This window comes from Crotalus tigris, unplaced genomic scaffold, assembly GCF_016545835.1.
Source record: "Crotalus tigris isolate CLP2741 ecotype Arizona unplaced genomic scaffold, ASM1654583v1 scf7180000024383.4638030, whole genome shotgun sequence".
NCBI classification, from domain to species: Eukaryota; Metazoa; Chordata; class Lepidosauria; order Squamata; family Viperidae; genus Crotalus; species Crotalus tigris.
The window spans coordinates 1,726,289-1,745,564 of NW_024100553.1; the positions used below are offsets into that span (position 1 = coordinate 1,726,289).

Below are 19,276 nucleotides of genomic sequence, written 5' to 3' on the forward strand. Positions count from 1 at the left end.
CCAAGTATTTGTAGTACTCTTCCTCATCCAGACTCTTAATGTTATTTTCGTGGGGCATCTTGATTCCTTCAGTTTTCACTCACTGGGGGTATTATTATTATTATTATTATTCTCAATCATCGCACAGTCAGCCAGATGTTCAGACTGGATTTGGTATTTTGTCTACCTATCGAGTCCTTACCCAGGACCTGGGATAGGCAGATGTGGATGTTTGATGGTATTACAGATATCGTCGCAGGATGGAAGCAGTTCCTAATAAGGCCGCCTTTTGCAATTGACTAATAGCGAATTTGTCAATGCCAATGGTGTTCAAGTGGTGCTCCAGTTGTTTTGGGATTGCACCCAAGGAGCCTATGACTATTGGTACTACCCTTGCTTGCTTTTGCCACAGTCTTTCTATTTCTATTTGTAGGTCTTTGTATTTTGTTATCTTCTCCAGTTCTTTCTCTTCTATTCTGCTATCACCAGGCACTGCCACGTCCACTATCCAGACTTTTTTGTCTTTCTTATCGACAATTGTTAAGTCTGGGGTGTTATGTTGCAGGTGCTTGTCTGTTTGAATTCTGAAGTCCCAGAGCAGTTTAATTTTATCATTTTCTATGACTTTCTCTATTTTATGATCCCACCAGTTTTTGCTTACAGGCAAATGATATTTTTTGCAGATCTTCCAATGCACCATTGTTGCTACTTTGTCATGTCGCTGCTTGTAATCAGTCTGTGCAATCTTCTTGCAACAGCTTACCAAGTGGTCCACTGTTTCTTCAGCTTCTTTGCATAGGCGGCACTTACTGTCTGTTGCTGTCTTCTCAATTTTGACTTTGTATGCATTTGTCCTTAAGGCTTGGTCTTGTGCAGCCAGAATTAGTCCCTCGGTCTCTTTCTTCAATTTTCCTGCTCTTAGCCATTGCCAGGTCTTGTTATTATCTGCTTTCCCAGCTATTTTTTTAATGTATTGGCCATGTAGTGCTTTGTCTTCCCATGCCTCTATTCTGTTCTTCATTTGGTCTTTCTTGTAGGCCAGTTTGGTCTCTCCAGTAGTTAGTAAGCCTTCCTGATATACTAATTTCAGTGCATCTTCATCATTGTTCTTCAGATATTCTTCCAAAGCCATTTTTTCTTCTTCAACCATCTGATGTACTTGTAGCATTCCACGCCCACCTATTTGCCTTGGTAGATAAAGTCTATCAATGTCACTGCGTGGATGAAGGGCGTGATTCATTGTCATTATTTTTCTGGTCTGCCTATCCATTGCTTTTAGTTCTGCTTGAGTCCAGTCCACTATTCCAGCTGTGTACCTAATGACTGGGATTGCCCAGGTGTTGATTGCCTTTATGGTATTTCCTCCATTGAGTTTGGATTTTAAGATCTTCTTCACTCTCTTGATGTATTCACCTCTAATCTTTTTCTTGACTTCAGTGTGCTTGATGTTGTCAGCTTGAAGGATACCCAAGTATTTGTAGTACTCTTCCTCATCCAGACTCTTAATGTTATTTTCGTGGGGCATCTTGATTCCTTCAGTTTTCACTATTTTTCCTTTTTTGATAGTAAGTGTGGCACATTTGTCCAAGCCAAACTCCATTACAATATCTTGGCTATATATACGGACAGTGTTGAGCAGCGATTCTATTTCAGATGATGTTTTTCCATACAGCTTCAGATCATCCATGTAAAGGAGGTGGGATAGTCTGGCAGATGTTTTTGATGTTTGATAGCCATGTCCTGAGTTATTCAGTATTGTTGACAGAGGAAACAGTGCAATAACAAATAGTAATGGTGATAATGAATCTCCTTGAAATATTCCTCTCTTGATATTAACCTCTCCCAGCTCTCACCATTGATCTGCAACTGTGTCTTCCATTGTGCCATCGATTTTTTGCACAAATTTTCTGATGTTTCTACTTACTCCTGTTATTTCTAGGCACTTGATTATCCAGTCATGTGGCAGAGAGTCAAATGCCTTTTTGTAGTCAATCCATGCCACATTCAGGTTGGTCTTCCTTCTCTTGCAGTTTTCCAAGATCATTTTGTCTATTAGGAGTTGATCTTTTGTTCCTCTGCTATTGGGGCGGTTTCCTTTCTGCTCAGGTGGAAAGAGATTGTTTTCAACTAGATGCTGTTGTACTGCATCAGCTACCACACCAGTTAGTAATTTGAAAGTTGTTGGTAAGCAGGTAATTGGCCTGTAGTTACCTGGTGTTGCCCCTCTTGCTGGATTTTTCATTATTAGGTAGGTTTTCCCAGTTGTTAGCCACTTTTCAATTTCTCCTCCTTGTAGTATATTGTTGAACTGCTTGGCAATGAGTGGGTGTATAACAGTTAGATGTTTCAACCAAAACCCATGCAGTTCATCTTCACCTGGTGCTGACCAATTTTTGATTTTCTTTGCTCTTTTTTCTACCATTTTTGTTGTTATTACTAGTTCTTTCATTTCAACTTCTGTTTTATTTGCATCCACCTCTTTTAACCAAGCCGCATCCTTGTTGTATTTCTTTGGGTTATCCCATATCTGCTTCCAGAACTGCACTGTTTCTTCCTTGTCAGGTACTGACTGATTCCTTGCAGTTTCTCCATTGATGGATTGGTAGAAACGTTTCTGATTGGATTGAAATTGGAGGTTCTGCCTATAGTTTGCAATTCGAGCTTCATATCTACTGATTTTCCTGGCTATAGCTGTTATTTGTTGCTTTATTATTTCCAGTGCTTCCTTGATCTTCCTTGTTTCTAAGTGGTATTTCTTGATTAGGTATTCTTTGGTCTTCTTGTTCTTCAGCTTCTTTTCTTTCATCTGTTCTAGCTTGCTTGCATGTGATCTTAACTTGCTGATCTTATTTTCTAGTCTAACCTTCCATTTTTCTGGTGCACTGTTTGTTTGTTTTTCTTTTTTGTTGATTTTGCATCCCAGGTATTCTGTTATAACTGCAGCTGTGCTGTACATTAGTTGGTTTGTTTCTTGCAGTGAATTGGTGCTTATACTTGCTATTGCAGTATTTGCATCTTTTAATGCTTGTGCTAGCTGTTTCTTTGGAACAAGCTTCAATGCAGGCAGCCTTATTCTGTTGTTTTTGTGCTGTTCTAGATGCTCAGTTATTCTTTGTTTCAATTCTTTTATTTCTTTAGTTAGAGGGTTTTGTTCTTCCTGAGGAAGAGGTGCCTGGTTTCCAAATGAGAACAGTTGTATATCTCTGCTGGATTCCTTCACTGCCAACTCCCCCTGGTTTGCCTCTACATTCTGAATTACTTCTTGTAAGGCTTTGATTTCTTTGCCCTGGGTAAACCTTTGCAGTTCGTCTAATTCTGTTTCTGTAAATACTTTATTTCGTGTTATAAATCGGCGTTGATCTGCTAGTCTCTGTTCTGTTATTTCTGATTCTGGATGTTGTTCTTTCCAGAATTGGTGCATTCGTTTTAGATATCCTCGTCTTGTTGGACTTGATCTGTAGTAACAGATCATTATTTCTTTGTTTTCCATCACTGTGTATCTGCGACGGGTAAACACCTTTTCTTCCAGTAGTTCTGCAGCTGCTGGCCCTGGTTGCTCAGCCAACAGTCCTGAGTCCTGTAACCCATTTTTCACCAGATATCCAGGAACTCCAATATCTAGTGCGGACCTTGTTAACCCGGGCGACGTCCGAGCCGGTATGGCATTCTGAAATTTACGTCTCACCATATTTTTTATGGGAGAGACACTCTTTGTCTGACTCCTCTGATGAGACCTGTCCAGTATGGTTGAACCTCTGGCATAGCTCTCATCTTCCTCAGAGTACACAAGCCCCACAACCACGTCAAGGTAGTGCCTCACTGGGGGATGATGATGATGATGATGATGATGATGATGATGATGATGATTATTATTATTATTATTATTATTATTATTATTATTATTATTATTATTATTATTATTATTCAGGTCTACTAGTTCCCTGAGAGAGGGACACCACAACATTGTTGGGAAGAGACAGAAAGGCATCCAGGTCTTATAAATGTTTTTACAGGCACACAGGAGAAACCACATGTTTTGTCCAGCAATAGATCAAGTCACATGAAAATACCAAATTGGTTTTGGCTCAGATTAGTATCTGACACTCACCTGCATGTGACTGACTGCAATTATTAAATAGAAGTTTATTAATAAATCTAAGGTGAATATGTGATTTTTAGGCAGCCTTTACAAAGCTAGCATGTAACATGAGAACAAAAAGAAAAAAAGATATGGAAATAACACAAAATATGATTTCTCAACCATGACTGTAATTTTACATCTTGTCTGTGTATTTCAGGGACATTTAAGTGACAGCAAAATGGATGTCAAAACAAACTGTCAGTCCTGGCACATTTCATGCTGTTGAGGAAATTTTGAGTCAAATCCCAGGGGCAAATCCCAGCAAGAAGGCAGTCACAAAGCAACATACTCAAAAAAAAACCAAAAACAAGCTAGACTAGAGCAGTGAAGGCGAACCTTTTAGAGACAGAGTGCCCAAACTACAACCCAAACCCCACTTATTTATCATCGAGTGCTGGGTGGCCATGGCTGTAGTGGTCATGGCAGACTGGGTGGGCATGGCCACCTCGATGTTGCTCGTGGGGAGGGACGCCTGTGGGAGCCAGGCAGGGTTGGAGGAGATCCAGGGGAACTCTGGTGGGTGGGACGGTGGGCAGGAGGTTTATCCTGCGGGGTGAGGCAAGGTAAGGCAGGGCAGGGGTGCCATTGCCGCAGGGCAAGGTGAGGTGAGGCAGAGGCCGGGGCGGCTGCCTGACACCATTGGTCCCCACACACAGCGAGTGCATGGGAGCCAACTGTGTCTGTCAGCAGCCACAGCCTGCCAGCCCCTCGACTGGCCCACTCTGGGTTAATAAAAAAACACTTGGGGGAGGCGAGGGCATCTGGGTGGGGGCAGGACGGCAACCTTACCCTGCGCAGCTTCAGCAGGTGTCTGGCAGGGGGAGAGAAGCAACTGGTCTACCACCATGCTAGCCCCAGTGTTGCTTCTCCACCCCATGCACAGCCCCTGCCCCACCCCTCGCACAGAGTGCCCTGCTACCGCCTTTCCCCCCACTCCCCACATGGACCGCCCTGCTACCACCGCTCCCCCCCCACGCAGCACCTTCTTTCCAGCTCCAATGTGTCACTTCCTCCACCGCTGTGTGGGACTAAAAATAAACTTCAATCAATCAATTCCGACTTTATGAGATTTTTTTTTCCTACGAGAAGTTGAAATTGATTGATTAAGTGAACTTTTTTTTTTTGCACACGGCAGCGGAGGCCTAAAGCGAAAAGGTTTTATAAAACCCAACTTAAAAAGCCACTTGCCCAGGGAGATTTTGATGCAGGTTGCTCATGGACGGGACTGAAGGCCTAGGACTGGGGTGACGGCACGCGTGCCCACAGAGAGGGCTCTGCATGCCGCCTGTGGCATGTGTGCCATAGTTTCGCCACCATGGAGCTAGAGTATCGCACAATGTCACTACCATAATAAAAAAAGAATCTCCCAAACTACAGATTACATTCACTAGTCAGAGATAACGTCTTCCTCTTCCTGTTTATTTTTAAGACAGAATTCTCCTGTGAGAATCTTCTTCCATATGGGCTACTCAGATTCAGCAGCCACTACCACAAGAAACTCAATTCCACTTATCTCAAGTAAAGATACATCTAATTAAATGGACTTGTGCAGTAACAAGTCATTTCATAACCCACTTCCAAGAAGATGACATAGAGAAGCACCGGACCACTACTGGGACTAATTTGGTCAAGGACTAATCTTCAGAGTTAATCCATCCAATGTAAATTAATTCTATTTCATCATGGCAACTTGCAGAAGCATTCAGAGCAGGCTTAGTCTAGGAAGTCTTTTGCTTAACTGAATTTATGGTTTAGTTGCTGTAATGTATACATTTGTACACTTATAATGAGAAGTGCACAATAAATTATATGAACAGAAATAGAAAATTAAGTGGCACATTCTATGGACATTTAAATAATTCCTATATATCTATCAGAACTGATATAATCCAATGAAACTGATTCCAAGGTGGCAATGAATAGGATCAATTAGCTGTGGTTTGCTGCACAATCCACACACACACACACACACATACACACACACACACAAATATTAATGATCAAATATTTTATGAAAATGTTAAGTTTCAAAAATATATTTGGGAATATTACACAAAAACTATAAAAGTGTAAGTTGCTTGGAAAGACTGAATATTTGAGAAAGTTCTAAATGATGTAGCTTATCCATCAATTAAAAGTAAAAACCATAGGATGTCTGAAAACCCAGAACACTTGATTCACATGTTGTTACAGGTAGTCCTTAATTTACAACTATAATTGATGGTTGGGGACCTCTGCTTTATAATATCAACACAAAAATAATTTAAATTAGTTCTTGAGCCGTGGTTTCTGGAACTGGGTATATCTAGTTTAATGAAGAGAAGGACCAAGGGGTGACATGATAGCAATATTCCAATATCTCAGGGGTTGCCACAAAAAAGAGGGAGTCAAGTTATTCCCCAAAGCACCTGAAGGCAGGACAAGAAGCAACGGATGGAAACTGACCAAATAGAGAAGCAACTTAGAACTAAGGAGAAATTTCCTGACAGAACAATTAATCAGTGGAATAACCTGCCTCCAGAAGCTGTGAATGTTCCAATACTGGAAGTTTTTAAGAAGAGACTGGACAGCCATTTTTCTGAAATGGTATAGGGTTTCCTCCCTGAGCAGGGAGTTGGACAAGAAGACCTCCAAGGTCCCTTCCAACTCTATTATTATTGTTATTGTTATATCCTAAATTATATCATTTATGTGATGTCATGATACAGAGATGTCAGATGATACAGAGGTGCAAGATGTCCACACCTCAATATCCCTTTTTTCTTCCTTACTTTAATATGTGTCTCCTAACAGAAGTTCCAAGAGTCTTATTGAATGCAGTGAGATGAAAGTACAATAAATAAATAAATACATTAAATTAGACCTATATGTCTGGTTATGAAGGATATTCAATAGAGGCCTTGGCAGCTGTGATTTAATGGTGAAAGTATATAGAACATCATCAGAGTTGGAAGGTCATCGAGTTCAACTTCCTGCTCTAGCAGGAGACCTTATCCCATTTCAGACTAATGGTAGTCCAGTTTCTTTTTCAAAGACTCCAGAAATGTTACAGTAGGGCTGGGAATATTCAAATTCTAAATTCTGCTCAACTCTGAAGCTTCAAGGCCAGTTAGTCTCATTCATCCCACCTAAAACTAGTGTTATTGTTATAAGGAAAAGGGGGAGATCACAACAGCAATTCTAAGGTCCTTATGAAAAGGTGGACACAACAAATAAAACAAATTTTATGGCATACCACGTGTACAGCATCATCACTAAGTTACCCCACGTTCCTGAGCAGTTGCTATAATCAAGCAACGCAATGGAAAGTAGAGTGGATGTATATCACTACAATACAATTTTTTGGCCCAGAGAGCATCCCAAATAAAAAGTTCAGCATGAAAAAAATGGGGGTGGTTTATTCTGATTCCAGCTAGGAACAATGAATAATCTCAAATTTATCTGTTACACTATTATTCATAAAAAGTTACTCCTTACAAGTGTTACTGCATTTTTTTTTTTAAAAAAAAAAGAAGAAGCCTGCAATATATTCTCAATTGCGCAGGTTGTTATTTTGTAGTAATCCTGCTGAAAAGTAGTAATATGCATCATAAAAGATCAGGAATAAATAAAACATGATTACTTTGTGCTTCATGCACCCGGATCTGGATTTCTACCATGTGATGTATATTAGGAACTGTGTTATCTGCAAAAAGAAAGATCAAAGCAACTCTAGATGATGGTGATGATTTTAAGTCTATCCAGGATGAAAGAATGACTTTTATGACATATGCTAACAGTGAAATTCAGCACTCATTTCTAACAATATTTGGTTTGTGTTTTTGCCTCCATTTCTACTTCCAGCTGGCAACTTTAGTAATTTGTTCAGAAATCCAACTCAGGGAACAGTAACTCAGCACAACATTAGTGTCAAACATCTGAAATGAGATTTTGATTTGCTAGCCCCCTATCCATTACTATAAATCTATTTGCTTCAAAGACATTTATTGGCAAAGAAGGGTTGTAAAATAACTAAAGGTGTGTGGCAGGCTGAAGTCGCTTGCTCTCTCAGTGAAACTTTCAAAAAGTTTAGATGGGTTCTTTTAAATTGCTTTCAGTTTGGTCTACCCCTGGTCTAGTGGTTAAGGTTCTGGGCTAGAAACCAGGAAACTGAGTTCTAGTCTTGCCTTAGGCATGAAAGCTAGCTGTGTAATTTTGGACAATCAATCAATTCACTTTGTTGATCTGACAAAAAACAGACCCTGCATTTGCAGGAAAACACTAGGAAAAAAAAGTATTTAGTTCATCAAATTCCCTAGTTCCTTATATTCATGGCTGCCTGCTTATTTATTTAATTTATGCATATTATTTTTATCCTGACTTTTCTTCAGAAGCTTAGACTAGTGTGTGCCATATTCCTACTGTAGCTTTTTGAAGACCTTTGTGAACTAAATTTGGCTGAGAGAGTATCCCCAATCATTCACTGAGCTTCTATACATTTATTATATCATACTCTGTTTTAGTTCCGCATCTAAAAAAATTAATTAAGATATATTGATCTTCTTGTACAGGGAGTCTTCAACTTACGACAATTGAACCCAAAAATTCTGTTGCTAATTGACAAATGTCTTGCTTAGCAAAGTGAGTTTTACCCCATTTTATGACTTTCTTGCCGTAGTTGTTAAGTGAAAACACTACAGTTGTTAAGTTAGTATCATAGTTGTTAAGTGAATCTGCCTTCCCCATTGACTTTGCTTGTCAGAAGGTTGCAAAAGGCGATCTTAGGATGCTGAGATATTGCAACTCTCATAAATAAGAGTCAGTTACCAAATGTTTGAATTTTGATCATGTGACCACGGGGATGCTGCAACAGTCAGTCGTAAGTGTGAAAAATAGTCATATGTCACTTTTTTCAGTGTTGTTGTAACGTCAATCAGTCATTAAATGAACAATTGTTAAGTCAAGGATTATCTATATCAGAGAATCTATACTATAGTTAAACTCTTTATTTAGTTAAAGGAAAAAGTGTATCTTAAACATTCACTTTGTAACAGTGTAAATATTCAGGAAAACTACAGCAGGTATAACTTCTTTTACCTCAAAAACCCTTGAGAATTAACACTGCATTAATTGCGGGGGGGGGGAACCCTCTTCCTTTGGTCCAGGTCCAAAAGCAAAGGTGTTGGTAAATGAGCCATATTAAGGAAGAATAGTATGTCAATGATAATTAACAGTTACCAAGATTAATTATTTAGAGAATGTGGTAGAAAAGAAAGCACTCTTATCTACCCAGTCAGTTTCCCTTTCCACCTTTTGCTTAGCTTTAAGTGATCAATAAGCAATATGAAAGTCATTTTCAAAAAGCTTATCCATGAAACAATTACTCCAACATATAGAAATTTGTTGGATTATGGTTTCTTTTCAAGAAAATTTGGGGATTCAACTGATAGGTTTCTCTACCTACTTCAATGAAATATATTGCTCAGTCTATGCAGGTATGTGTAATATATATAGGAGGAATGGAATGGAATGGAACAGAACAGAACAGGACAGAACAGAATATTCATTGGCCAAGTGTGATCAGACACACAAGGAATTTGTCTCTGGTTCATAAGATCACGGTGTATGTGTAAACAGCAAGTAACAGGTCAGAGGTCATAAATCATAGTCACAATCGTTAATCATAAGTTACAAACAGTAACTGATAAATCATAAGAAACCAATACGAGAATATAGTAGGGAAGATAAGAAGATAAGAAAAGATGACAAATAAGACAGTGCTGTGGGAATAAAGTGTTCAGCAGAATAAAGTGGCATGGCATGTGGCATGTGTCCAGTTGTTTTGGCATGAAATGCTCTATAGCGGCCTCTTCAGGAAAGAAGTTGAAATAAAATATATCCAGGATGTGAGAGGTCTGTAGATATTTTCTCAGCCCTCCTTCTGGATAGGAGGATCTAACAGAAGATTTTGCCTCCTCCTACAGAAACCATGCTCTGTTTGCATGCACTTTTGGAGGGATACAAAAACAATTCTTCTTGAGGGAGAGATGAATAACATGGCACTGCAGGTCACCTCTATGAAAGTTGGCTGTTTAATAGCTATAACCTGTCCTGTAATACAATACAGAGAAAATGATGCAGTCCTCTCTTCCTTTCAGCCTTGTAAAGTAGTCTAGAAAAGAAGCACTTCCAGAAGTACTAGCTGTATCTTTATTGTATGGCTACACCAGGGGTGTATCGTGATGTGTCGTGATGTATCGCAACTTTTTTTCCATTGCTGGCAATGGGATGGGCGCGGTTTCGCCATGATGCATCCAGCCCGTGGGCCGGCACTTTAATACCCCTGGGCTACACTAACAGAATCTTGCACCTCAGAAAGTATATATCCCCCCCCCAACAGTCCAAGAAACTAGGGAGGGTCCCTTCTGAGATATTTGCCACTTCCCCATTTCTTCTGTGGACTCAGATGCCTCTTATCTGATCATTGTCTCATCTATAGTTCTTCCTCCTATTTCCCAAGGTCCTTCTCATATTCCATTATATTCCCCTAGACCAGTGTTTCTCAACCTTGACAATTTTAAGGCATGTGGACTTCAACTCCCAGAATTCCACAGCCAGCATCGCTGGCTGTGAAATTCTGGGAGCTGAAGTCCATATGCCTTAAAATTGTCAAGGTTGAGAAACACTGCCCTAGACAAACAATGAGAGCAATTCCTCCTTTGGCATAGCAAAATTGGAGTATGCTCTGGTCACAGGGAGGAATTTAGAATGCTTTTGGTTGAAACATTTAACATCTCTTTGATTACTACTTTAAGGGGATTATAAGTCCAGCAGTATGAGCAGCCAAAGCAACAAAGCTTAGCAGCTCTACACATGGACTGGCAAGGACTTTGTCCAGAGTTCATTACATAGGGACTATTTCTTTGGGGAAGCACAGAAAGAATGTCTTCTCTTTTACTACAAACTTACAACTCTATACATTTTCAGCCCAGCTCAGCACATAACTGCACCTATATTTGGCAAATGAAGGGTAACAGATTCAGTTGAAGTGGAATTTTGAGGAAAATACCCCTAATCCAGGGGCCCCTAACCTCCAGGCCACAGCCTACTACCTGGCTGTGGCCTGCTTGGAACCAGACCATGGACCAGCTGGTGGGTGAATGCGCACGCACATAGCTCAATTTGCATGAATGGCGCACCAGCTTGCATGGGCCAGTTCCCCTTTCCCCTTCCCCCATTGGGCTGCCAAGCCATAAAGTTTGGGGACAGCTGTCCTAATATTGTAACATCTTCCCAAAGAAAATAAAGGGCTAACTTAGCAATAAATCAACCCTCAACTGAAGGAGAAAATATGGCTGGTTCCTAGGGAAACTAAACTGTCAGCTCAGCCATAAAACATTTCGTAGGTCAAGATATGATGACAGGCTGGGAAAATACTAGGAGGCTAAGAGAAGTTTGGAAAACAGGGATAGATATAGCATTCCCTAAAGAGGAACTGAGTTCTTTCTTTCAAACCCCCTATGATCTCATAGTTATGCCCTACTCGCCTCATGACCTCACACGGACAGATGATATGCTACAGTCAATCATATATCTTGCTTCTGTACCCATAATCTGCAACATCTACAAAGAGGGCCTGTCATCCTCCCCTCCTTCTTTTTTTTAAAAAAAAATTGTCTTTGCCTCCAGCATTGATCAATACAGTACATTAATGTTTTCTTCATTGAAAGTGTGCTAGTCTTCGGGTTTTTTTTTAAAAAAAAAACACCCTAAAACTTCTCTTTCACTCACAAAGAAGCTCCATATAAAATTCAAGAAGAGGGCCTACGAAAAAGAGAAATTGTAATATATTTCCATGCCACAGGGAAATATCTGAAGGCAGGCCTAGTCAGAGAAAGGGCTGGGCTCAGCAAGATGAAGTGAAAAATGGATTCTGTTCTGTTTGCAGAAAACAGCTACCTAAACTTAGCAATTCTGAAAGCATATTCAACTCACAAATGTTGTTGTGTTTATTTAGATTCAGTGGAACATAAACTGATAACTGATGCTCATATTTTTAGATTGTTGCATTCATCCCATCTGTTTTCTCTCTTTGTCTCATATCTAACAATAAAATCCATGAAAATGCTCACAATTCATTCTGATTGTTCACAGAATACTTTCAGAAGTAGGTCTTCAAATACTCTGGTTCGTTATTCCACATTAAGAAATAGATACAAAAAGGTACATTTCCTATTTTTTTTTCTGACCCCTGTCATTAAGAACAGCAGCCATAATGGATAACTTTCAAGACTGTACATCAAGTGGGGTTTTTTGTAGCCTCTTGACTTGGAACATAAAATTACTTAATATTGATTCTTCAGCAATACGTTTTGTACATTAACTTCATCAGAGAATTGTTCAAACCAAAGAATCCTTTGAGTTTAATCTTTTACTAAACTCCCTTTGAAGACAAGTGTTAATAACACGACTTTACTGTAATTGTCTAAGCATCTGTTATGCTTCATCTGATGAAAAAAAAATAGTCCCATTAAAGTTCTTTATAAATATTTTTATTTCTTTCCCATTTTATATTTTTAGTGACTTTTCGGCATTTCCAGGGAAATCATTAATTAAGAAATCTATTAATCAGATCTGGTTAACTCTGTCCCCGACTTCAGTGACTAGCTAAAGTGCAATTATTATTATTTATTTGCTATACAATTATTATCCAGCAAACAGATAGAAGTTTTGAACAGAAGTGTTTTACAGTTGTGTGACTAAACCAACATGAGAAGATAAGGACTGGTTACTTGATAAGAATATAATAAAAATAAAGACTTGGAGAAAAGGAAACATTAAAACATGAGAGGAACATGAACATTCAAGAATAAAGATAAAACCAGAATACACATCCCATCTCTTCAACTGAAAAGACTGGAAATCATGTATCTGAAGTAAACCTTTCCGGATCCAGTGACAATGTGATTTTTTCTCACCTGAATTAACAAAGGCTCCTGAAGTCTGTATTGTCAGGAGTAAAAAGCAGTACAGGAAAAAGATAATAACAAGATACAGGGCATAAATAATGCAAAGCTTGCCATAGGTTGATGATTTGGAAAGGTTTTATTACTACAAATATATGTTATCTATTAATTGGCTTTAAGGCATCAGGCTAGAAATCAGAAAACAGTGAATTCTAGTCCTGCCTTAAGCATGAAAGCAGGCTGAGTGACTTGGGGCCAGTCACTCTCTCTCTTAGCCCATTGTACCTCACAAGGCTGTTGTTGGGGGAAAATAATAATAATAACAACAACAACAATAATAATAAAGTTGGAAGGGGCATTGGAGGTCATCTAATCCAACCCCCTGCTCAGGCAGGAAACCCTATACCATTTCAGACAAATGGCTGTCCAATCTCATCTTAAATAGGAGGAGGGATGAGTATTAGATATGTTTGTTTATTAAAAATAAACAATTCAATTTAACTTGATGGGGGAAAAACTCATTTGGGGCTATAGTATGCAAACCCTTCCATCCTTTCACTTAATTCAAACTATATTGAATATATTGAACACTATTCAAGAAAGTTTAACTATATCTGCATTGGTATTGTAGTTAACATCCACCACTTCATCATGAGAGTTGATAACTCCTGACTTAATACTAAATATCCGAAATATTTCTTATCATCTCTTTCTACAGTATTCACAAATATTGTTACCATTTCATTTCTGTGAGTTCTTTATTTTCCTTTTCTATGACTTCTCTAATTTAGAATTTGCCTCTTTCACAGTTTCAAGCTAGAAACTGTGAGCTACACTGGTAATTTTTTGCAAGTACAATCCAGATGACTTTGTAACATGTATAATAGAGAATATATCAAATTTCATTCAAAATTCAATGGTTGATGAAGAGCAGTGGTGGCTGTTATTTGCATAACATTGTATTGCTTATGGCACTACAGTGGGACAAATAATGAGGATACCAACTTTTTAAAAATAAGATATAAAAATATGTTGATTCATTGGATTAAGTAGACAACAATTTAACAACTTTGAAATACGTACTTCAGACTAATTTTTGAACTTTATTCCATCAATTCAACTGAATTCTGCTAAAGAATACCTTAGTCAAATAAGGTACCTATTCATTGCCTCCTTTATCTCTCTTTACAGTAAAAAGTGAAGAATAATAAACAATTAATCTATTGTACTTGATTATGTTAAATAATATGAACAATAATCTCACAGGGGATGTGCATTCCGAAATGAAATACATGAAACAGTTTAATTCAATCAATGAATTAGCACATTTATTTCCACTTTCGGACGATTTACTAATTTTGACTTGAAAGTTAATAGTTATGAGTGGAATACTAGTAGTCTTCAATTTAGGATTATTTGTTTAATGACTATTCAAAGTTACAACATTTGACATTTCATGGTTTATTAATGATATTGTCCTTAATTATGGTTATGATTACAAGAGGGAACAAGCGTATATATACACACACATATACAATATACACATTGCTTTAGAGAAAAAAGAAGTAGGGAAAGGATGGTGCCTAATGGTCTAAAGAAGTTCATTGCAGAATCTGAACCTTTTTTCAAAAAGTACAAGGGCTGGTTGTAAGTCACTTTTAGAAATAAGGTATAAAAATGTGTTGATTCATTGGAAACAGTGCTTGGTCATATGATCAAGATTTGGGTCCTTGGCAAAACCTGCAGAATCAGTTGCAGAATCCCAAGGTCACATGATCACCATTTGCAACCTTTCCAAGGGCCTTCTGACAAGCAAGTTCTTGTCCTGTCCCAGTTGTGGGTGAGGATTACTGGTAGAGCATCTTGAAAGAAAGGCTCTCGGATCCCCACACTGCCTTAGCTGTAGCCCCAACTATCCCATGAAAGAAGAACAGATAATGGGGGAATGATGAGGGTCTGACCTAAAAAGGTCAAAATTGTGCTCACCTATCCCTTGTGTGAACTGCTGCATATTCCACACTGAACTTCTTTAGATTATTATGCGCCATATATTCCCTACTTCTTTTTTCCTCTAAAGCAACATGTATATTGTATGTGTGTGTGTGTGTGTATACACACTTGCTTTTTCTTGTAATCATAACCATAATCAATGACAATATCATTAATAAACCATGAAATGTCAAGCTGTAGGAAAATTACTCAATCTACAGATTCACCCTTTTTTTACTATAATAGGTATATATGATTGGTTTGCTTTGCTGTCCTATTTATAACTCTGTTACTTATTAAGTCGTATCATATCTCATGCTGAAAGCAATCAGTGGGCTCACTACAAGAGCTTTTCTGAGCTCAGCAGTCATTAAAGGGAACTGATGAGAGAAGAAAAGGGAGAGATTAAACATGTAAGGTTCAGAGTCTCACACAAGAGCATTCTCATTTAATCTGCTGAAGTGGCACATATGACATTATTTTACCTTTTATCACGGTAATTTGAAGAATGACTAGTAAAACAACTTTCAGACACGGAAGAGCAAGTTTGTATATGAGAACCCAGATCACTAATTTAGAATTTCTATTTCTCACAGTTAAGCACGCGTAACGTGTCAAACTGCATTACATTAAATGCAAATGGTATAGCTGACTCTTTGATTTTTACTTTAAAATAAGCAGTCAGACAATCACACAAGAGAAGTGATTTAACCTCCTCCATTGCAATTGCTTTTGGCTGGACAATTTGTGTGTATTTGTGTTTGCATGGGCACATATATTAAATAATACATATGAGTGTGTTTACATATGTGGATGTTTAAAAATATGGGTAGTCCTTGACTTATGGCCACAATTGAGAGATTTGTTAAGTGAATTTTGTCCCATTTTATGAACATTCTTGCCATAGTTGTCAAGTGAATCACAGCAGTTGTTAAGTTAGTAACACAGTTGTTAAGTGAAACTGGCTTCCCCATTGACTTTGCTTGTCAGAAGCTCGCAGAAGGTGATCAGAGGATCTGGGAACACTGCAACCGTCATAAGTATGAGTCAGTTGCCAAGCATCTGAATTTTGATCACATGTCCATGGGGATACTACAATGGTCATAAGTGTGAAAAATGGCCATTGCTGTTGTAACTTCTAATGGCCACTAATGAATTGTTGTAAGTCAAGGATTACCTACACACGTGTATCTTTTTTATAAAAAAACACAACATTATAGCTGAGATTCTATGTAATTCTTTATCTACCACTTTCTGTTTTGTTTTGTTTTGTTTTGTTTATACAGTAGTCAGTGTTGAATACTGATCAGCTCCTAGCTGGATTACTATATTGTACTTCACAATAGGGCTGCCTTTTGAAGAACATTCAGAAGCTGCAGCTGGTACAAAATGGAGCAGCACAGGCAGTTTAGAGTATTTCTTGTTATATTCACACAACTTTGCTGCTTTGTGAGTTGCACTGATTCCCAGTTAAGTTTCCAGGTACAATTCAAGATGCTGGTCATTACTTATAAAACCTTTAGTGTACAGCAGGGGTCCCCAATCCCCGGTCCGTGGATCAGTACCGGGCCGCGGCATGCCAGCAACCGGGCCGCACAAACAAGCAAAGTCCTATCTGAGGGATGCAGGCAGCACACAAAACCACACACCCTCCATCATCTCTCTCCATGGAACCGGTCCCTGGTGCCCAAAAGGTTGGGTTCCTCTGGTGTAAGGGCTAAGATACTTGCCTTTCTTCTATTGTTTTTGCTCACCCCATCAGATTAGCAGAGGTTGCATGTTCCAGGTCACATCTATTGAACAAGGGTCATCTTGCCAGACCCTGGGAGTCAAGCCTTCTTGGTGGCAACACCTACCCAGGGAAACAGCATCCCCTGGAGATTCAGGTGGTCCCATCCCTATTAGCCTGTTCCAAGGCACTGAAGATTTATCTATTTCTGCAGGCCCTTGGAACAGGTGGGTAAATAAACTCTACTGTTATCAATATACCTTTTCTGGGGTTACTCTTTATCCTCAGAGGCCTAAGCTTACATTTTGTGGGTTTGATTGTGCTTTAATCCTTAGCAGACACCTAGAGTCACTTGTGCGAGATAGGTAGCTATACAAATCGTATCATACATACATACATACATACATACATACATACATACATACATACAGCATATAAATAAAAGTATACATTAATTATAATTTTTTGTGGTGGGCAGTTCCTTATTGTATCTTTTTTTTTTCAAAATATTTTTGCATTTTTTTTCAGTGTGTTTATACCTGCTGCAATTAAAGGGCTTCTGCAAATTTCTCAGTTCTCCCAGATATAGTGTTAATTCCATTTTGGTTACAATTCTATTGGTACTCGCTATCTATGTTTACTTATAGGAGATGACCATGCTGAACCCGAGGGAGGGGTCAAATGCGTCATAAGTCTCAAGTCCCTTCGAACCCACAAGTGATCTAAGTCCAGCCCACATTGAATTCCATTGACTCTTATCTATTGGCAACTCGCTTTGACCATCAGTAGTTCAGATTCCTGTAGAGAGCTTAAGCTTGCAATACACCTATATATTCATTTGAACTACCTGGACTCCTGATTTCCTGTGCTTGACATTACCATACAAAATGTTTCAAAGAAATGAAATTAAATCCTGGAAAGTCATAGTAGCTACAATATTATAGAAACAGTTATATAATGATACATTTACTGTAACCATTCAGAATCTCTGGACTGTAAGGAATAAAAAACAAAAAATGAAAACATGTTCACTTTCTTCACGCATTTCTACTTTCAAAAATAAAAGTTGTTCCAGCTTTGAAGATCACAATAACTATGCATATTTATTTACTGCAGTGTAAATTAATTTTCAGGCTGGTTAATAGCCATTGAGGGCTTAATTCTATGATTAGTCAACTTACTTAATCTTTTAGCAGCTTCAATAGCATCATTTGCAGTGTCAGCCACGAAGAATTTCTGAACGGTGACCCCATGATCAGCCATCAATTTCTTACTCTGGTATTCTTGCAGGTTTAGCCATCGTCTAGGAGTTAACTGAATACCCTAAAAGCATGAAATAGAGAAAGAGAAAAATATTCATCTGGTTTTTCATCAAATACCCCTCGTTGAATTCAGCCTTATTAGATAACCTTCTATTTCCCTGTATTATTATAATAGTTAAAATCATTGGCTATTTCTTCCATGCAAGAACCTCATCAATGCAGCAGCTAAAAGTTACTTGAACTCTTTACAAAACAAAGAGAAACTGCTCACCAAAGGCAGCCTGTGGACCTTATAATCCTGTTGGCTGTGGTTTGAGTGACCCATCGCAGTTATCCAACAAAGGGGAGATCAAATATATTATCTTTCATTTGCACCTAGCTGAACAATAATCACTGAATCCATAAGAACAATATATACATGGTGCCTGACAAACAATGCTACAGTTCATCTAAAACCGCAACATATCTTAGGATATACAGAAGATCTAATGTTCAGCTTGCTAACAGATTTAATGGACCTATTTGTCAGGAATTTAAGCACCTTTTAGTTATGTACATGTTCTCAAAAATGAATAGAGGCTTTTGCCACCATAAAAGCAAATGCAGCATGATGGCAAAAACTTTTCCACACTAGTTTATTCCTAGCTTCAGGGTGCCTGAACAATGATAAATGAAATAACCAAGATATGCCTATGGAACACAAGGTTAGGAACGGTCCCACCTATGTGAGATTGCACAACAGCAAAATTTCAGACATATCAACCTTACAAAAATATAAGGATTGTTGAGATTATCACTGCTTACGAAGGTCTTTGAATAATAGTTGATTTTTATAACAGATATTATTACCTAAATATTTTTCAGGGTAATTGCAGTATTTATATTCTCTTTATAGATCTAATTAAGCACCTTAAGGTTGCTTAATTGCAGAATGTGCTTTGAAAATTCTAACCAACAGCTCAGTTGCTTCATTCTAAAACAGCTGCATTATAACAACAGCTGAAAAAGGATATTACATAGCATATGCAAAATTACTTCACTGGCAAACAGAATGCAAGGTAAGTGAAAATACTGAATTAGAAGGCAATATGCAACAGAATGTGAGCTATTTTGCTGTGACATTCAAGAAAGATGCTTTCTTGTGTATGATATAGGATATAGCAGAGCATCGTTTCTACAAATACGTGTTTCTTTTGTTCACTTTCACATGCATAGACAAAATAGGAAATTC

The 19,276-nt window shown here is 38.3% G+C and overlaps 1 protein-coding gene across 1 annotated transcript in view; it reads right to left on the reverse strand.

Annotated features, from left to right (window-relative positions):
- Positions 1-19,276, reverse strand: part of SUCLG2 (succinate-CoA ligase GDP-forming subunit beta) — a 257,487-nt gene that overhangs the window by 163,772 nt on the left and 74,439 nt on the right. The window contains exon 2 of the mRNA XM_039328642.1: positions 17,965-18,106. Coding sequence (XP_039184576.1) covers positions 17,965-18,106 — 142 coding nt within the window. The remainder of the gene's footprint in view (positions 1-17,964; positions 18,107-19,276) is intronic.